The sequence below is a fragment of the Podarcis erhardii genome, assembly GCF_964252035.2.
Source record: "Podarcis erhardii genome assembly, chromosome: 18".
NCBI classification, from domain to species: domain Eukaryota; kingdom Metazoa; phylum Chordata; class Lepidosauria; order Squamata; family Lacertidae; genus Podarcis; species Podarcis erhardii.
Window position 1 is genome coordinate 10,214,684 of NC_138516.1, and position 20,080 is coordinate 10,234,763.

A 20,080-nucleotide genomic window follows, 5' to 3' on the forward strand; every position below is an offset into this window, starting at 1 on the left:
TTCAGAATATTTTTTTTCTTGTTTTCCTCCTCCAAAAACTAGGTGCGTCTTGTGGTCTGGTGCGTCTTATAGAGCAAAAAATACGGTATATTTCCTTTTCTTAAGCAGCAGATTCACTGCAGCTAGGACAAAACATGACTCGGTTCTAGAAGGGGTCGGCCTAAGCGTTAGGCAACCTGCAGTAACAAAATCCTTAATAATAATAATAATTTATTTATACCCCGCCCACCTGGCTGAGTTTCCCCAGCCACTCTGGGCGGCTCCAAATCAAGTGTTAAAAACAGTCCAGCGTTAAATATTAAAAACTTCCCTAAACAGGGCTGCCTTCAGATGTCTTTAAAGATAGGATAGCTGCTTATTTCCTTCACATCTGAAGGGAGGGTGTTCCACAGGGCGGGCGCCAACACTGAGAAGGCCCTCTGTCTGGTTCCCTGTAACCTCACTTCTCGCAATGAGGGAACTGCCAGAAGGCCCTCGGACTGGACCTCAGTGTCCGGGCAGAATGATGGGGGTGTCGACACTCCTTCAGAGATACTGGACCGAGGCCGTTTAGGGCTTTCAAGGTCAGCCCCAACACTTTGAATTTTGCTCGGAAACGTACTGGGAGCCAATGCAGATCTCTCAGAACCGGTGTTATGTGGTCCTGGCGGCCGCTCCCAGTCACCAGTCTAGCTGCCATGTTCTGGATTAGCTGCAGTTTCCGGGTCACCTTCAAAGGTAGCCCCCACGTAGAGGGCATGGCACTAGTCCAAGCGGGAGATAACCAGAACATGCACCACTCTGGTGAGACAGTCCTCAGGCAGATAGGGTCTCATCCTGCGTACCAGATGGAGCTGGCCTGGACACAGAACTGACCTGCTCCTCCATGGACAGCGCTGAGTCCAAAATGACTCCCAGGCTGCGCACCTGGTCCTTCAGGGGCTCAGTTACCCCATTCAGGACCCAGGGAACCCCCCCACCCCCGCCCTCCCACTGTCCTCCCAATATTGATTTATTGATTTATTAGATTCATATACCCAGTGCTTTTCTTCTGGTGGGATGCAAGGGCACGCATGCCCCTAAACATTTTGCGAATCTAACGGGAGAAGAAACTAAACAAAATTAAATTTTTTGTTTCTTCTCTAGCACAGTGAATCGCCAGTTCCGTGCTACGCCCGATGGCAGCCTTTTGCTATATTTATTTCCCCCCATTTGAACTATAAAACGGTGGTTTTCTTAAGTCAAAATGAGAGTACCCCAAATTTTTATTTTAGAAAAAAGCACTGCATATTATCTCCCCTTCATCCAAAGTTCTTAGGGTGGTTTGCAGAATAAAATACAGGATAAAAACAAGTAAATAAGTAAAAACGAAACAGCAAAACCATACCTTCCATCTTCCCATAGACACATTGAATATTAATCAGACCAAGGCTTGGTTGAAGAGGAAAGTTTTTCACGGTGTGTCTAAAAATATATAATGATGGCGTCAGGCAAACCTCCCTGGGGAGAGAATCCACTAACTTCTCAATATTAGTTGCCTTCTCTCATTTTAGAGCTGCAAGGTGCTGATATGTACAGTCGCAATCGAAATGATTAAAAAAAACCCATTGCAAATCAGGTTAATTATCTAAATTTACAGACTCAGCTGTTTGCAACAAGTAAATCGAACAGAAGCCATTGAAACAGTTGGACGCAATGGAACGCTTTGAGCCGTTTCCCCAAAATTCAGCAGAAAACGCAACTTGGATTGTCTCCTCGCAAACATCTGAAAGTCTGTCCCTTTTATGACTGGGTACACAATTTTCTCCTCTTAGGCAAAGACCATAAGACGACCTGGTTGGTCGCTAGATTCTACGCGCAGATTTGCAGGCGCAGACCCCCCCCCCAAATAAATTAGTTTGCAAGAAAAACAGTCAAAGTCGGCCTCCAGGGCCAATTTGTACGGTAGCCCAAATTTTTAGGTCTTTATGTGTTTATGTGCTTATCCTAGATTTTAATCTTTCAGCTGTTGTTCTACACTGCTTTCAATGTCTATTTTATTCCCGTGAAAGCAGTCCCAGTTGTGCTTTTTGTGATAAATTATGATGATGAACAGCAGAAAGTCTGCAAATTTTGATTTGCCATGGGGGTGTTGAATAATTTCGATTGCAACCGTCAGTTTCGAAGAGCTAAGCAAACACAACTTGCTGATCCCGTTCCTGCTTCCTTCTGGTGGATTTTGGGAGCGCACAGTTTTTCCCCAGTTCCCCCAACTGATTTGATAACTCGAATAAGTCTCAGAACACACACCTTTATTTTTATTTTTTTTGTCCTTCCACCTTCGTTTTCAGGGCAACGGCATTAAGACGGCCAAGTATAATGTCCTCACTTTTCTCCCGCTCAACTTGTACGAACAGCTTCATCGGCTGGTTAATTTATACTTCATCTTCATCATCCTCCTGCAGGTAAGGGGCTTCTCATGTATTTGGGAACGGGGGTGTCCCAGAGAGGAATTCTGGGGCAACCCATTGGGGGGGGGCGTGTCAGTCAGTGACCCCTAGTACCTATTGCTTCAACCATCAAGACTGGGAGATCTTAAAAGAAATAGATGTAAAATACAGCAGTACCTTGGTTTTCGAACGTCTCCGTTGACGAACATTTCGGTTTACGAATGCCACAAACCCGGAAGTACAGTGGTACCTTGGTTCTCAAGCTTAATCCCTTCTGGAGGTCCGTTCCAAAACCAAAGCGTTCCAGAACCAAGGCGCACTTTCCCATAGGAAGTAAGGCAAAATGGATTAATCCGTTCCAGACTTTTAAAAACAGCCATTTAACGTGAACTTTACTATCTAACAAGAACCATTGATCCATAGAATGAAAGCAATAGTCAATGTGCTGTAAAGGTAAAGATAAAGGGACCCCTGACCGTTAGGTCCAGTCGTGACCGACTCTGGGGTTGCGGTGCTCATCTCACTTTACTGGCCGAGGGAGCCGGCGTATAGCTTCCGGGTCATGTGGCCAGCAGGACTAAGCCGCTTCTGGCGAACCAGAGCAGCGCACGGAAACACCGTTGACCTTCCCGCCGGAGCGGTGCCTATTGATCTACTTGCACTTTGACGTGTTTTCGAACTGCTAGGTGGGCAGGAGCAGGGACCAAGCAACGGGAGCTCACCCCGTCATTGCGGGGATTTGAACCGCCGACCTTCTGATCGGCAAGTCCTAGGCTCTGTGGTTTAAATAACACAGTATTGTAGATGATAAAAATTAAAACTAATTCCCCCCACTTACCTGGACTGATGATGGTAATTGTTTGAATGGGGGCCTTTTATCCATTTCCGCAGTCACCCAGTCAATCAATCAGCAGCTGAACTGGGTTCCACACCATTGTAAGAAATCTCCGAATAGTCATTGTTCTTGGCCTGTCTTCTGTTTCAGACTGTTCCCCAAATCTCCACGCTTCCATGGTTCGCTCTCCTCTTCCCCCTCACGCTCCTGCTTTCCATCAGAGGCGTCCGAGACCTGATCGATGACATTGTAAGTATGGGTTGGCATGTTGAGGACCCCTCATAGATCTCTCCCCTGCAAATTTAATCTTATCAGGGTTCCCTTTTTAGACAATATAGGAACAGGGCTTTTAGTGCTTTTAGTTGGAGGTTGGGTGGCAGCTAACAGATTGAGGTTGAATCCTGACAAGACAGGAGTACTGTTTGGGGGGCGGGGACAGGGGGCGGGCAGGTGTGGAGGACTCCCTGGTCCTGAATGGGTTAACCGTGCCCCTGACGGACCAGGTGCGCAGCCTGGGAGTCATTTTGGACTCACAGCTGTCCATGGAGGCGCAGGTCAATTCTGTGCCCAGGGCAGCTCCATCTGGTCAGCAGGATGCGACCCCACCTGCCCACGGACTGTCTTGCCAGAGTGGTGCATGCTCTGGTTATCTCCCGCTTGGACTACTGCAATGGGCTGCCTTTGAAGGTGACCCGGAAACTACAACTAATCCAGAATGCGGCAGCTAGACTGGGGACTGGGAGCAGCTGCCGAGACCACAGAACACCAGTCCTGAGAGATCTGCATTGGCTCCCAGTATGTTTCCGAGGACAATTCAAAGTGTTGGTGCTGACCTTGAAAGCCCTAAATGGCCCAGTACCCTTGAAGGAGTGTCTCCACCCCCAACGTTCAGCCAGGACACTGAGGTCCAGCACCGAGGGCCTTCTGGCGGTTCCCTCCCTGCGAGAAGCGACTTTACAGGGAACCATGCAGAGGGCCTTCTCGGTGGTGGCACCCTCCCATCAGATGTCAAGGACATGAACAACTACCAGACTTATAGAAGACATCTGAAGACAGCCCTGTTTAGGGAATCTTTTAATGATTAATAGACTATTGTATTTTAATATTTTGTTGGAAGCCACCCAGAGTGGCTGGGGAAACCCAGCCAGATGGGCAGGGTATAAATAATAAGTTGTGGTTGTTTTTGTTGTTAGTCTGCACGTCCTGGGAATTTATGTAGGGCAGGCAGGATAAACCTGGCCTGTATGTCTATATAGTAAGGTAAAGGGACCCCTGACCATTAGGTCCAGTCGTGGCAGACTCTGGGGTTGCGGCGCTCATCTCGCTTTATTGGCCGAGGGAGCCGGCGTATAGCTTCCGGGTCATGTGGCCAGCAGGACTAAGCCGCTTCTGGCGAACCAGAGCAGCGCATGGAAACACCATTTACCTTCCCGCCGGAGTGGTACCTATTTATCTACTTGCACTTTGTGCTTTCGAACTGCTAGGTTGGTAGGAGCAGGGACCGAGCAACGGGAGCTCACCCCGTCGTGGGGATTCGAACCGCCGACCTTCTGATCGGCAAGTCCTAGGCTCTGTGGTTTAACCCACAGCGCCATCCGCGTCCCTTGTTTATATAGTACTGGCAAGGGAAATAACCGTTTTTCTCTCCTCCTTTCGCTCCGCAGGGCCGTCATCATAGCGACTGGGAGATCAACAGCCGCCCCTGCGAGATTTTGACGGGGAAAAGGTGAGAGAAGTGGAGGGGTCTTCTGCGTTGCCAGGTGCCCGTCAGGGGAAGGCCCCCAGTGGCTGGCATTTCAGGGGGCATTGACTGCCTCTGAGAGGGGACCAGCCCCTGCCCTTCACCCTCGCTCTCCTTTACAGCTGCTCAGCCCCACGGAGGTCCTCTGCGGCAAGAGGGGGGTGGAGGGTGTCAAGCCACAGCATGAGCCTCTTCCCTTTTGTGTGCACGGCTGGTTCCTGAAGGCAGCTGATTCTCTCTCCTTGTTCCCTCCAACCCAGTTTCATCCAGAAGAAATGGCGGGATATCTGCGTGGGTGATATCGTCTGCCTCCGTAATGACAGCATTGTGCCTGTAAGTTCCCCCCTCTCTCCCTTCCTTCCTTCCTTCCTTCCTTCCTTCCTTCCTTCCTTCCTTCCTTCCTTCCCTCCTTCTTTCTCTCTCTCTCCCCCCTTCCTTCCTTCCCTCCCTTTCTCCTTCCTTCCCTCCCTCCCTCCCTCCCTCCCTCCCTTTCTCCTCCCTCCCTCCCTCCCTTCCTTCCCTTTCTCCCTCCTTTCCTTCTTTCCCTCCCTCCCTCCCTCCCCTTCCTTTCTCCTTCCTTCCTTCCTTCCTTCCTTCCTTCCTTCCTTCCTTCCTTCCTTCCTTCCTTCCTTCCTTCCTTCCTTCCTCCCTCCCTTCCCTTCCCTTCCCTTCCCTTCCCTTCCCTTCCCTTCCCTTCCCTTCCCTTCCCTTCCCTTCCCTCCCTCCCTCCCTTCCTTCCTTCCTTCCTTCCTTCCTTCTCTCTCTCCTTCTCTCTCTCTCCCCCCTTCCTTCCTTCCCTCCCTCCTTCCTTCTCTCTCTCTCCCCTCCCTCCCTCCCTCCCTCCCTCCCTCCCTCCCTCCCTTTCTTGGTGGATGGCTGAAAGGATGCCTCAATTGACTCTGGGAAAGAGGTCCATGGCTGCCTTGGCCCAACCGGCCCGTCTGTGGGCAGATAGTTCCCAACCCCCCTGCGCTATGTGCAACGGCTCAGCCCACCAGGGAGCCTGGCTTAGGTCTTCTGCTCTTGATTTCCGCAGGCGGACCTCCTTTTGCTCTCCAGCACAGAGCCAAACAGCCTCTGCTACGTGGAGACGATGGACATTGACGGGTAAGGCTGCTTCTTATGTCGTTTTCTTCTTTTTACGCCATCGCTGCCATTCAGGGCTGGGGTTGAGTGCTCCTCTGCGCACCTCCCTCTACCCGTGTGAATTTCCCCTATAAACAAATCCCTATAAATGGATGACGCGGGTGGCGCTGTGGGTTAAACCACAGAGCCTAGGACTTGCAGATCGGAAGGTCAGCGGTTTGAATCCCCACAATGACGGGGTGAGCTCCCGTTGCTCAGTCCCTGCTCCTGCCAACCTAGCAGTTCGAAAGCACGTCAAAGTGCAAGTAGATAAATAGGTACCGCTCCTGTGGGAAGGTAAACGGCATTTCCGTGCGCTGCTCTGGTTCGCCAGAAGCGGCTTAGTCCTGCTGGCCACATGACCCGGAAGCTGTACGCCGGCTCCCTCGGCCAATAAAGCGAGATGATCGCTGCAACCCCAGAGTCGGCCACGACTGGACGTAACGTCAGGGGTCCATTTACTTTTACCTTTAGTCTAGTTGTGGTCTAAATCACTGAGTGTCCTGTGCTTGCCGATCGGAAGGTCGGCGGTTCGAATCCCCGCAACGCGGTGAGCTCCCGTTGCTCAGTCCCTGCTCCTGCCAACCTAGCAGTTCGAAAGCATGTCAAAGTGCAAGTAGATAAATAGGTACTGCTCCAGCGGGAAGGTAAACAGTGTTTCCGTGCGCTGCTCTGGTTCGCCAGAAGCGGCTTAGTCCTGCTGGCCACATGACCCGGAAGCTGTACGCCGGCTCCCTCGGCCAGTAAAGCGAGATGAGCGCCGCAACCCCAGAGTCGGCCACGACTGGACCTAATGGTCAGGGGTCCCTTTACCTTTATAAATGAATAGGCTCATCGTTCACAAACGGCCTGCGGTTTCCCCCCACTGATAAATTCCCTCTCCATCCTTCTTTCGCAGAGAGACCAACTTGAAGTACCGGCAAGCTCTCTTGGTGACACATGAGCAGTTGACCAACGATAGGAGCATGGCTGACTTTGACGGTGAGTGTCAATCACCAGGAGCTCCAGATAGAAAGGGAAGAAATGGAGGCAGTGAGAGACTTTACTTTCTTGGGTTCCATGATCACTGCAGATGGTGACGGCAACCACGAAATTAAATGACGCCTGCTTCTTGGGAGAAAAGCAATGACAAACCTAGACAGCATCTTAAAAAGCAGAGACATCACCTTGCCAACAAAGGTCCGTATAGTTCAAGCTCTGGTTTTCCCAGTAGTGATGTATGGAAGTGAGAGCTGGACCATCAAGAAGGCTGATCACCGAAGAATGGATGCTTTTGAATTCTGGTGCTGGAGGAGACTCTTGAGAGTCCCATGGACTGCAAGAAGATCAAACCTCTCCATTCGGAAGGAAATCAGCCCTGAGTGCTCACTGGAAGGACAGATCCTGAAGCTGAGGCTCCAAGACTTTGGCCACCTCAGGAGAAGAGAAGACTCCCTGGAAAAGACCCTGATGTTGGGAAAGATGGAGGGCGCAAGGAGAAGGGGATGACAGAGGACGAGATGGTGGGACAGTGTTTTCAAAGCAGCCAACATGAGTTTGACCAAACTGCTGGAGGCAGTGGAAGACAGGAGTGCCTGGTGTGCTCTAGTCCAGGGGGTCACAAAGAGGCGGACACGACTAAACGACTAAACGACAACTTTTCGTTCTCAAAAGTTTTCCACTGGTGTTTAGCGCTTTATATCGTCGATTCCTTGAAATGTGTGTGCGTGTGTTTTCTGCTTTGTGGTTTTCTTAAACTCAATATTTTGTCCAACTAAGTCTAATCATTATCATCATCATCATCATCTTTGGCAATCACTCATAGCCAAATAATAATAATAATAATAATAATAATAATAATAATAATAATAATAATAATAATAATTTATTTATACCCCGCCCATCTGGCTGGGCTTCCCCAGCTACAGTAATGCATCAAATATTAAAAGATTGCCTAAACAGAGCTGCCTTCAGGTGTCTTCTAAAAGTCTGGTAGTTCTTTATCTCCTTGACATCTGGTGGGAGAGCGTTCCACAGTGCGGGCGCCACCACCGAGGAGGCCCTCTGCCTGGTTACCTGTAACTTGGCTTCTCGTAGTGAGGAGACTGCCAAAAGGCCCTTGGCACTGAACCTAAGTGTCTGGGTAATTATAATAATATATTCAATTTATACACTGCCCTCTACCCAGAGGTCTCAGGGCGGTTCACAAACAAGATCATAATATATAAAATCAAAGCAAAAACAATAACCCCCGCAAAAGAGCCACATTCTAAAAGGGTGCTGGATGTCAATAAGATCAAGCAAAGGCCTGGAATGTTTCTGCCTGGTGCCTAAAGGTGTATAATGAAGGCACCAGGCAAACTTCCCTGGGAGAACATTCCACAGATGGGGAGCCATTGCAGAGAAGGCCCCGCTATCATGTTGCCACCCTCCTGACCTCTCAAGGAGGTGGCACACGAAGGAGGGCCTTGGAAGATGATCGGTGGGGAACCACCCCGAGTGGCTGGGGAAACCCAGCCAGATGGGCGGGGTATAAATTATTATTATTATTATTACAGTGGTGCCTCGCAAGACGAAAATAATCTGTTCCGCGAGTCTCTTCGTCTAGCGGTTTTTTCGTCTTGCGAAGCACGGCCATTAGCGGCTTAGCAAAAGGGGGGGAAAGGGAAAAAACTCGCAAGACTCGCAAGACGTTTTCGTCATGCAAAGCAAGCCCATAGGGAAATTTGTCTTGCGAAGCGCCTCGAAAAACGGAAAACCCTTTCGTCTAGCGGGTTTTCCGTCTTGCGAGGCATTTGTCTTGCGGGGCACCACTGTATTATTATTATTATTATTATTATTATTATTATTATTATTATTATTAGTGGTTGCATGTTGCAGAGTGAAGGAGGGCGTCTCTGGGCAGCAGAAAGACAAAACTTAATTTTTCGCCTCTCCTTTTTCTAAACTCCGCAGGGGTAATCACTTGCGAGGAGCCAAACAGCCGGATGCACAGTTTTGTGGGGACGTTGGATTGGCGCGGAGAGAAATATTCCCTCGACAGTGAGAAAGTCTTGCTGCGGGGCTGCAAGGTGCGCAACACAGAGGCCTGCTATGGCCTCGTCATCTACGCAGGTGAGCTGAGCCCTGCCTTTGCAGCACGGCCTCATCTACCTACTTCGTTGCTTTCGATTTGTTCAGCGCTTTTCTCACAGAGGGTCCCCAAAATATTCAAAGCAACTGGCACAAGGAGTTGTATCCCCTCCAACGTTTCTCCCCTGGAAAGAGGGACATCCTATTCCATCCCCTCCAACGTTTCTCCCCTGGAAATAGGGACGTCCTATTGCATCCCCTCCAACGTTTCTCCAGAGAAAACGCCCACCTTAAAAACCCATCTTCCCTTGGAAGGTTCAGGGCAGCTAAGAGAAACCCCTTCGTGCAAGTTAACCTGTGGAACTCACTTCCATAGGGAGCAGCGATGCTCACCGACTTCAAAAGAGGGTTATGCAACGTACAGATTTTTAAAGTTTTTATTGCAAGGGATTCCTGCAAATATAAGGCATTCCTGCTCATGCTGGTATATTCCTTTTTAAGCACGCTTTTTCTTAACAACACACATTTCGTAAACGTCAGTGGCTTGGAGAGGTGCATCGCAAAATTCGGATTGGCGCAAATTTCAAAAGGAGGGGCAGATCTCACTTCGTTTCAGAAAGGGAGAATTTGCTAGATTTGCCCCCATCCAGATTCTCCCCCTCGTCCCTACGCAGAGTAGGAATGAATGGACACGGCTAACTTAGATGCATTTATTTCAAAGGGTTTGCTGTGAGTTGAGCGTAGTTGGCTACAATCTACGCCCAGCCCTGATATTTTGTGAAAGTACAGAAATACTTTATATATATCTTAAAAAGCAGAGACATCACCTTGCCAACAAAGGTCCGTATAGTTAAAGCTCTGGTTTTCCCAGTAGTGATGTATGGAAGTGAGAGCTGGACCATCAAGAAGGCTGATCGCCGAAGAATTTATGCTTTTGAATTCTGGTGCTGGAGGAGACTCTTGAGAGTCCCATGGACTGCAAGAAGATCCAACCTCTCCATTCGGAAGGAAATCAGCCCTGAGTGCTCACTGGAAGGACAGATCCTGAAGCTGAGACTCCAAGACTTTGGCCACCTCATGAGAAGAGAAGACTCCCTGGAAAAGACCCTGATGTTGGGAAAGATGGAGGGCACAAGGAGAAGGGGACGACAGAGGACGAGATGGTGGGACAGTGTTCTTGAAGCTGCCAGCATGAGTTTGACCAAACTGCAAGAGGCAGTGGAAGACAGGAGGGCCTGGTGTGCTCTGGTCCAGGGGGTCACGAAGAGGCGGACACCACTAAACGACTAAACAACAACAACATATATAAAGTTAGGGCCCTGGCGATGCTACAATGTCGGTGTGCCTATCCTGAGCTGAGCATTGCAACAGACGTTGCCGAAACGCCTTTTCCTGTGCCGAAATTCCGCAACATAAAGGCTCTATTCTTCCTCCTCCTTTTCCCTTCTCAACCCTCTGCCCTGGGCTGACTTCTGAAAGCAGGAAGCATTAAGAAACTCGCCGTACCAGTTTCCCCAAGGCCTTTAGTGATGCCTAATCTCATGAAAGATCTCTGGCCACGCCGGTTAACAGCAGCAGCAATTCGGAGGCAGTTTAGGAAAGATTACGAGCCGGTTTGACACGGTTTCTTGACACACACAGGAGAAAGAAGTAGATGTGTTGGTCCGAGGTAGCCAAAGTCCCGCCCTGCAAATTATTATTAATTATTATAATTATCATTGTGGGACTACAACTCCCATCGTCCATTTCCACTCTTCCACTGAGCATGCTAAAAAGTAAAGGGACCCCTGACCATGAGGTCCAGTCGTGGCCAACTCTGGGGTTGCGGCGCTCATCTCGCTTTACTGGCCGAGGGAGCCGGCGTACAGCTTCCGGGTCATGTGGCCAGCAGGACTAAGCTGCTTCTGGCGAACCAGAGCAGCGCACGGAAACGCCGTTGACCTTCCCGCCGGAGCGGTGCCTATTTATCTACTTGCACTTTGAGGTGCTTTCGAACTGCTAGGTTGGCAGGAGCAGGGACCGAGCAACGGGAGCTCACCCCGTTGTGGGGATTCGAACCGCCAGCCTTCTGATCGGCAAGTCCTAGGCTCTGTGGTTTAACCCACAGCGCCATTCGCATCCCAATGAGCTTGCTAGAGTGCTCCCAAAGTCACAAGCGCTACCTGCTTTCTTGGAGTTGGAGTTGCACAGTGCAAAGACGGAGTTCGCAAAAACACAACCTCCACAGACTTGGCTGAATGTCAGGCCTAATGAGCAGAGCACCTCTTTCCTCCATGAACATCAGTTGCGGAAATCAAAAGTCCCTGCCTCCTCCCCAGGGCTTTTCCCAAGCAATCGGAGACTGCACCTGAATGCAGCCAACGTCTCCTCCGCCCTTTTCATGCCTCTCCTGGTTCTAGGTTGTCACAGAAAGAGGGGAGATGCTTGTGCCTCTTCCCCAGCCAAACTCATCTCTGCCTTTTGGCCTCCCTCCTCTCCAGCCTTCTGCATCCTCTCTTTGTTTTTTAAGTTTTCATTTTTTACTTTTCAAGTTTATACATTTCATTAGTTTTGCAATCAATTTTCACAGGACAAATGTTGGAGGGGATGGAATAGGACGTCCATATTTCAGGGGAGAAACTTTGGAGGGGATGGAATAGGACGTCCCTATTTTCATGGGAGAAACGTTGGAGGGGATGGAATGGGATGTCCCTATTTTCACGGGAGAAACGTTGGAGGGGATGGAATAGGACGTTCCTATTTTCAGGGGAGAAACATTGGAGGGGATGGAATAGGACGTCCCTATTTTCACAGGAGAAACGTTGGAGGGGATGGAATAGGACGTCCCTATTTTCATCAGAGAATTGTATTCAAACATCTCTCCCCCGCAGGCTTCGATTCCAAAATCATGAAAAACTGTGGGAAAATCAAGTTGAAGAAGACCAAACTCAGCCATCTGATGGATCGCTTGGTGCTACTGGTAAAAATATTTGGCTGTCCCTCCCTGATATTTGTGTCTATCTCCTCACCCATGGGAGCTGGAAGTTCTCTTCTCTTCTCTTCTCTTCTCTTCTCTTCTCTTCTCTTCTCTTCTCTTCTCTTCTCTTCTTTCTTCTTCTTTTTACAAAGTAATAATCATAAATAAAGAAGAATAAAAATGTGCATTCCACCACCGAGACCATTCTGTTGTAACTATCCAACCTCCCAAAATTTCAACACCTCTTGCGACAGTTTGACCCCTTTTCCGTTTTAACAGTAGAAATTCTACGAACACGTTCCATATCTCCTCAGAATCATTTCTCTGGTGTATTCTCCCTCTTACCTTAATAGCACATGTTAATTTATCATGAATCGCTATATCCCACATTTCCCCAGTGAATATAGGGACGTCCTACCAAACGCCCAATTATTTGCCAATGGAAATAGTGACGTCCTAAGGAAAAGTGGGACATTCCAGGATAAAATCATCATCATCATCATCAATCTTTATTACGGTCCAGAGACCCAACAAATCGTTACCAAGCAATACACAATTCAGACAGCCTACCTCCAGGTTAAACAAGCATTTTGTTCAAAAGATAGGGATCATTGGTTCTTGCAACCACCGATAAAAACTTGGCCACTGCTAATGTTCTAGCATTTGTCCGGTCTTCCAATAGGAACCTGACATAGTGAGCCTCTGATTTTCCCGGGAAAGGTACCAGCAAGGGTAATATCAGTTCAACCCTGGCTTGCTCATATTTTGCACAATGCAACAAAATGTGTTTTATGGAATCAATGTCTTGAGCATTGATTCCATAAACGAGCAAAGTCTGTCCTGGCAGGGAACTCCTCTCAACACTGCAGAAGGAAAGACGTTTAGTCTGGCTTTGGTGAAAAGCCTTCGATAGTTTGGTACTGTCAGGTTTTCAATGTAAGGTGTTAACTTAAAGACAGGCCCATATTGCACCCCTACTGCCAGCGGACTACAGACTGCGTGTGATCGTGATCGCAAGTCACTGTGTGCATTATCCCATAATCTTTGCTTTAACGTCTTTTGGGCGCCTTCATAACCCAGGTCGTACAGTTGGGAGGGTGAGGATAAAATCAGAAACTGGGGCAGCTTCTGTAAATCCGGGACTGTCCTTGGAAAACTGGGGGGCTTGGAGGGGAAAACTGGGGGGGCTTGGAGGGTCTGGAGTTGGGAGTGGCTGGCCCAGAGTCTTCTCCCCACGAAGGGCTGACCCTTCTTCGCTTCTCTCTGCAGATCACCACCTCACTCTTCCTCATCTCCTTCGGGCTGGCGGTCGGCTCCGGAGTCTCTGCTGAGAGGTTCCGGGAACAGCACGCCTACCTCTTTGCTTTCTACAGCACCACAAGCTCCATCCAGTACGCCTTCTTTGCCTTCTGGGGCTTCCTCATCCTCCTCAGCCTGGTCATCCCCATGTCTATGCTCATCACGTAAGTCGTCAGCCTCCTCCTCTTCCTCGGGCGGCTGTGATCGGAGAGGCACAAGAGGACCGTGTCTCAGCATGGACTGTCTCACTTGTGGGCCCATATTGACTGGTTGGCGGGAGTATAGGGTCAGCCAACGAGGACAATGCGGGTTGGACTCTACAGCCGCTGGAAACTCTACAATTCCATTCAAAATCAAATATCTTTAATACGGTCAATGACCAGAAAACAGTTTATAAAAATATGACATTATAAGTAGTATTGAGCTACATATAACAGTGGAAATATAGCCAATTCACAGAATTGGTGCTTATATTTATGACCAAGTTTCGGCTTTTAAGGTTTTAAAAATTCAATTCAAATGTCACTACTGTTTATTATCGTTCCTTCGATGTTTACAATTTAAACTCCGTTGCTGACATCATTGCTCATCTTACTCTTGTTGCAATGTAACAGTACTTTGCCACAGGCCTGTTGATTTCGGTCTCTTTGTCAGCTAAGAGGTGTCTGATATAGGTGTCGTCTGTACTACGAGGTATTAAAATCGGCACGATCATTGTACACTGGTACCTCGGGTTAAGAACTTAATTCGTTCCGGAGGTCCGTTCTTAACCTGAAACCGTTCTTAACCTGAAGACCACTTTAGCTAATAGTGCCTTCTGTTGCCGCCACGCGATTTCCGTTCCCATCCTGAAGCAAAGTTCTTAACCCAAGGTACTATTTATGGGTTAGTGGAGTCTGTAACCTGAAGCATCTGTAACCTGAAGCATCTGTGGTCTGAAGGTACCACTGTATACCACTTTTCCTGGGAGCATAACGTTCCTCGTTGGATAGCTCCTTAGTCAGTCGCAGCAAGGTCCCCACAGACTGAAGGGTGGTACAGGAACTGAGTTGTGCCACATCCCCTCCAATGTTTCTTCCACAAAAAGAGGGATGCCCTATTCCGTCCCCTCCAATGTTTCTCCCATGAAAATAGGGACGTCCTATTCCACCCCTCCAATGTTTCTCCCCTAAAAATGGGGATGTCCTATTCCACCCCTCCAATGTTTCTCCCCTAAAAATGGGGATGTCCTATTCCATCCCCTCCAATGTTTCTCCCCTAAAAATGGGGACGTCCTATTCCATCCCCTCCAATGTTTCTCCCATGAAAATAGGGACGTCCTATTCCATCCCCTCCAACGTTTCTCCCCTGAAAAGAGGGACGTCCTATTCCATCCCCTCCAACGTTTCTCCCCTGAAAATAGGGACGTCCTATTCCATCCCCTCCAACGTTTCTCCCCTGAAAATGGGGACGTCCTATTCCATCCCCTCCAATGTTTCTCCCATGAAAATAGGGACGTCCTATTCCATCCCCTCCAACATTTCTCCTGTGAAAATTCGGCCATCGCCCAGCCACTCTGGGCGGCTCCCAACAGAATATTAATAACACGATAAAACATCAAACGTTAAAAACTTCCCTAAACAGGGCTGCCTTCAGATGTCTTCTGAAAGTCAGACAATAGTTTACAGTGGTGCCTCGCAAGACGAAAAGAATCCGTTCCACGAGTCTCTTCATCTAGCGGTTTTTTCGTCTTGCGAAGCAAGCCCATTAGCGGCTTAGCAGATTAGCGCTATTAGCGGCTTGGCGGCTTTTAGCGGCTTAGCGGATAAGCGGATAAGCGGCTTAGCGGCTTAGAAAAAGGGGGGGAAAGGGGGGGAGTCGGAAAAACTCGCAAGACATTTTCGTCTTGCAAAGCAAGCCCATAGGGAAATTCGTCTTGCGAAGCGCCTCCAAAACGGAAAACCCTTTCGTCTAGCGGGTTTTTCGTCTTGCGAGGCATTCGTCTTGAGGGGCACCACTGTATTTCCTTGACATCTGCTGGGAGGGCGTTCCCCAGGGCGGGTGCCACCACCAAGAAGGCCCTCTGCCTGGTTCCCTGTAGCTTCGCTTCTTGAAGTGAGGGAACTGCCAGAAGACCGTGGGAGAGTGGCAACAGTGACAACTGGATGCTGGATTTAGAAAGGCCCTGATTGCAGAATCGTAGAATTGTAGAATTGGAAGGGACCCCAAGGTTCATCTAGTCGAACCCCACCAAAGCATCCAGGTCAGGACCTCTGCTTTGAAACCTCCAAGGAAAGAGAAGGGGAGTCCACAAGCTAGGAGGACCATTCTGATGTTCAGTAGGTAGTTCCAGCATTGCTCCACAAGCCACAAAAGTCTTCTTTGGCTGTTCAGTGATTGTGGATTTTTTTCTCCCTGGCGCAGGTTTGAATTCATATACCTGGTCAACAGTTGTTTCATCAACTGGGACAGGGAAATGTACTATGCTCCGAAGGACATGCCAGCGAAAGCTCGGAGCACCAGTCTGAACGACCAGCTGGGGCAGATAGAATACGTCTTCTCGGATAAGACGGGGACATTGACCCAGAACATCATGACCTTCAAGAAATGTTGTATCAACGGGGTGATATATGGTAAAGTCCCATTGGGATCTCACTTGGATTTAGGAAAAAGTCCTACATTTCTTTCTAGGCAAGCTTCAGAATGGGCAGGGCGACAAATGCATTTTTTTTAACCTTTTGTGCGCCAGGGTAGCTTTTGCACACTCTTTTTTAAAAAAATCATTTATTTGGTTTTTCAAATTCAAATTTTAAAGTCCAACTTACAACTTCAAAACAAGATTCCGAGGAATCTCCCAGACTTCCCTCCTCTTCCCCTTTTTTGGGTCCTGTTGCGAATCATTTCCTCATCTTTTACGATGATTCAGAATCTTTTCACCTCTCCGTTGTGTCCAAAATTCGCCATTAAACTACAAGTGATATTTTCAATTCTGCTAACCGTTTTAACCGTTTTACAATGGTTTTTAAGATAAGTTATAGTTTTCCCCCCATTCCTTATTAACATTTTGGTCTTCCTGATTTCTGATTCTTCCTTTTGGAAATATTTGCAGGTTCGCAGAACAGCGCCCAAGACAAGTCCATGGTAAGTTGCATATTCTTGCTGTAAATTACATGAGTTCCTCAAGAGATTGGTTTGCTTTATGATTGCACCCCAAACCAGGGTTTCTCATTCCATGGTTTATTAAAACCATGGTTTCTCATGGCATGTGAGCCCAGCAGCTTAACCATGGTTTGCTGTCAACAGTTTGCCAGGTATTGTTTGAACGTCGTGCCCCGAACGACAAAACAGGAAGCAAGACTGCCTGGGAAGCAAACCCTGGTTAACCTGCTGTTTGCTAAGCAAACCATGGCTTAGCATTATGTGCTAACCGAGCCATTGTTGCCACATGAGAGAGGTCTGTGCACATGGGAGCTATTGACATATTGGACTTCTGGAGTGTGGGAATCTTCTCTTACCACAAGGCCCACAGTGTGGAAACGTTCTTCTCCAAAAGTTTACGAGCAGCTGCATATCTGTGTGAGTGTCTGGAGGCGGTTGGAGGATGGATGGCGGCCAACAGATTGAGGTCGAATCCTGACAAGACAGAAGGACTGTTTCTGGGGAACGGGGGGGCAGGTGTGGAGGATTCCCTGGTCCTGAATGGGGTAACTGTGCCCCCGAAGGACCAGGTGCCGCAGCCTGGGGGTCATTTTGGACTCACCGCTGTCCATGGAGGCGCAGGTCAATTCTGTGCCCAGGGCAGCTCCATCTGGTGCGCAGGATGAGACCCTCCCTGCCCACAGACTGTCTGGCTAGAGTGGTGCATGCTCTGGTTATCTCCCGCTTGGACTCCTGCCATGCGCTCTTCACGGGGCTGCCTTTGAAGGTGACCTGGAAACTACAACTAATCCAGAATGAGGCAGCTAGATTGGGGACTGGGAGCGGCTGCTGAGACCACATAACACCGGTCTTGAAAGACCTACATTGGCTCCCAGGACGTTTCCGAGCACAATTCAAAGTGTTGGTGCTGACCTTGAAAGCCCTAAACGGCCTTTGCCCAGAATCCTTGAAGGAGCGTCTCCACCCCCATCGTTCAGCCCAGACACTTTAGGTCCAGCTCCGAGGGCTTTTTGGTGGTTCCCTCCCTGCGAGAAGTGAGGTTACAGGGTTAGAGGGCCTTCTTGGTGGTGGCGCCAACCCTGTGGAACGCCCTCCTTTCAGATGTCAAGGAGATAAACAACTATCTGACTTTTAGAAGACATCTGAGGGCAGTCCTGTTTAGGGAAGTTTTTAATGTTTTATCGTGTTTTAAATATATTCTGTTGGAAGCCGCCCAGAGTGGCTGGGGAAACCCAGCCAGATGGGTGGGGTATAAATAATAAATTGTTGTTGTTTCTGACCTGAGTGTGTGTGAAGATGGAATCTGATGGTTTGCAGCTTCCCCAGGGTTCTTCCTCGTCATTAACCTCTTAACTTCACTTCTTCCCCTCTCCAGGAGACTGATTTGAAGTGGAACAAGTACTTGGATAGTAAGCTGGAATTTTACGACCAGCAGCTCCTGGCAAACATCCGACGAAACGACGACCCCATGGTGAAGGAATTCATGCGTCTCCTGGCAATCTGCCACACCGTCATGGTTGAGGAGAAAGAGAGTGAGTGGCTGCTTTTAACTAATATAAAAGTGTAATAAAACAGCAAGCGTTTAAAACTTTCCTAAGCAGGGCCGCCTTCAGGTGTCTTCTAAAAGTCAGATAATTGTTTATCTCCTCGACATCTGACGGGAAGGCGTTCCACAGGGAGGGCGCCACCACTGAGAAGGCCCTGAAAAGGTCAAAAGGCGTGCGTGTTTTCGTGAGAATCATAGAATCCTAGAGTTGGAAGAGACCACAAGGGCCATCGAGTCCAACCCCCTGCCAAGCAGGAAACACCATCAGAGCACTCCTGACATATGGTTGTCAAGCCTCTGCTTAAAGACCTCCAAAGAAGGAGACTCCATGAGAATGTTTCATGAGAAGGAGAATGTTTCACCCAAGCGTGCAAAGAATTTCTTTGCCGGTCCCTCGTAGCCGAGTAAGATCTTCCATAAACACGGTTTTAGTAAGTGACTGTAGAGGCCAGTTTTGGACCCACACGTCCTTCCACAGTGGGGACATTGGTTTCCAGGCTGGAGTTGACCCCGGTGAGGGTTTGCCAAGTGTGCCTTCCTCTTAGCACGTTTCTCCCTTGCGTCCTGAGTTCGAGTGTCTTCAAAGCCCACGACACCTTTGGGAAAGGCTGTTCTCCAACTGGAGCGCTCGCAGGCCAGTGTTTCCCAACTGTCGGTGTTTATACTGCATTTTTTTAAAAATTGCCTGAATGCCAGCAAGGCTGAGTAAGGTAAAGGTAAAGGGACCCCTGACCATTTGGTCCATTCGTGACCGTTTCTGGGGTTGCGGTGCTCATCTCGCTTTACTGGCCGAGGGAGCCGGCGTACAGCTTCCAGGTCATGTGGCCAGCAGGACTAAGCCGCTTCTGGCGAACCAGAGCAGTGCACGGGAACGCCGTTTACCTTCCCGCTGGAGTGGTACCTATTTATCTACTTGCACTTTGACGTGCTTTCGAACTGCTAGGTGGGCATGAGCAGGGACCGAGCAATGGGAGCTCAAACCGTGTCGGGTAGTTTCGAACCGCCAACCTTCTGATCGGCAAGTCCTAGGCTCTGTGGTTTAACCCACAGCGCCACCCGCGTCCCCCAGCAAGGCGGAACTGGGGTGCAATTCCCTGCTCAGATAAACCCTAGTGTGAAATAAACTCTAGGTCTATGAATGAGGGTCAGGAAGGTTGAAATGGGATATAATGTGCAGCTCGTTCCATACCCTACCAGGAAGTAAACAAAGTCATAGAATAATGAGGACTAGAATCCTCTTTGAGGAAGTGCATGTCTCTGGAAGATTTCTGGCTCTCGCTAGCTGTTGTTTCAGCTTCTCTGACACCTGAGCGGTGCTGTTATCCTTACTTTCCCATGACAATACCCACAGGAATCTGGATGGATGCCAGAAACCACAGCTTGATACTAAGGATTTGTTTGTGTTTTTAAAACTTTTAATTATTGTACTCAGCCCAATGTAAGCAGATCCTTTCCTTGTCGAGCTAATTCCATTGCGTGACCCGTTAAGTCATTAACGGGAAAAATGCAGGGCGGCACCTCTGCCTGGCAACGAGATGGGATTTGGTCCCGGCTGCGGTGGAGAAAGACATTTGTTTTGCAGCCAGAAGAGGAAATGTTTGCAGCGCGTTTTACGGACACTGCCCCTTTTGTTTCTGTTTTGAATGGCAATTCTGTTGCTTTTGTAATGCAAAGTTCAGCAGAAACGTTGAGCCAGGGGTTTGGTTGGCCCCGCAACCATGGGTTTCCTAGGCCCTGGAGCCGAAATTTGTGGGTGCTGTTAATGGAGAAATCTGAGAGCTCCCCTGGACCAAAAAACAAGGACACCAGCCAGGAATACCAGAGCGAAACAGCAGCCAGTCAGCTTGGTCTTTATTGAAGACTGTTGCGACAGGACTCCCACCTGCCACCAGGTAGAACAAGATGGAAACCCGAAACATAAGAGCCCCCAAACTTTTATTAGCTGCTAATCCCCATGTTACATCCCCCTCCAAACTACATC

General features: G+C 48.9%; 1 protein-coding gene across 1 annotated transcript in view; it reads left to right on the plus strand.

The window, feature by feature from the left end:
• Nucleotides 1–20,080, plus strand: part of ATP8B3 (ATPase phospholipid transporting 8B3) — a gene marked incomplete at its 5' end in the record, with an annotated part of 46,101 nt that overhangs the window by 1,285 nt on the left and 24,736 nt on the right. Inside the window, 12 exons of the mRNA XM_081845961.1 lie at nt 2,310–2,423; nt 3,394–3,492; nt 4,908–4,969; nt 5,245–5,317; nt 6,021–6,091; nt 7,008–7,090; nt 9,044–9,202; nt 12,031–12,119; nt 13,386–13,579; nt 15,819–16,027; nt 16,504–16,535; nt 17,929–18,085. Coding sequence (XP_081702087.1) covers nt 2,310–2,423; nt 3,394–3,492; nt 4,908–4,969; nt 5,245–5,317; nt 6,021–6,091; nt 7,008–7,090; nt 9,044–9,202; nt 12,031–12,119; nt 13,386–13,579; nt 15,819–16,027; nt 16,504–16,535; nt 17,929–18,085 — 1,342 coding nt within the window. The remainder of the gene's footprint in view (nt 1–2,309; nt 2,424–3,393; nt 3,493–4,907; nt 4,970–5,244; nt 5,318–6,020; nt 6,092–7,007; nt 7,091–9,043; nt 9,203–12,030; nt 12,120–13,385; nt 13,580–15,818; nt 16,028–16,503; nt 16,536–17,928; nt 18,086–20,080) is intronic.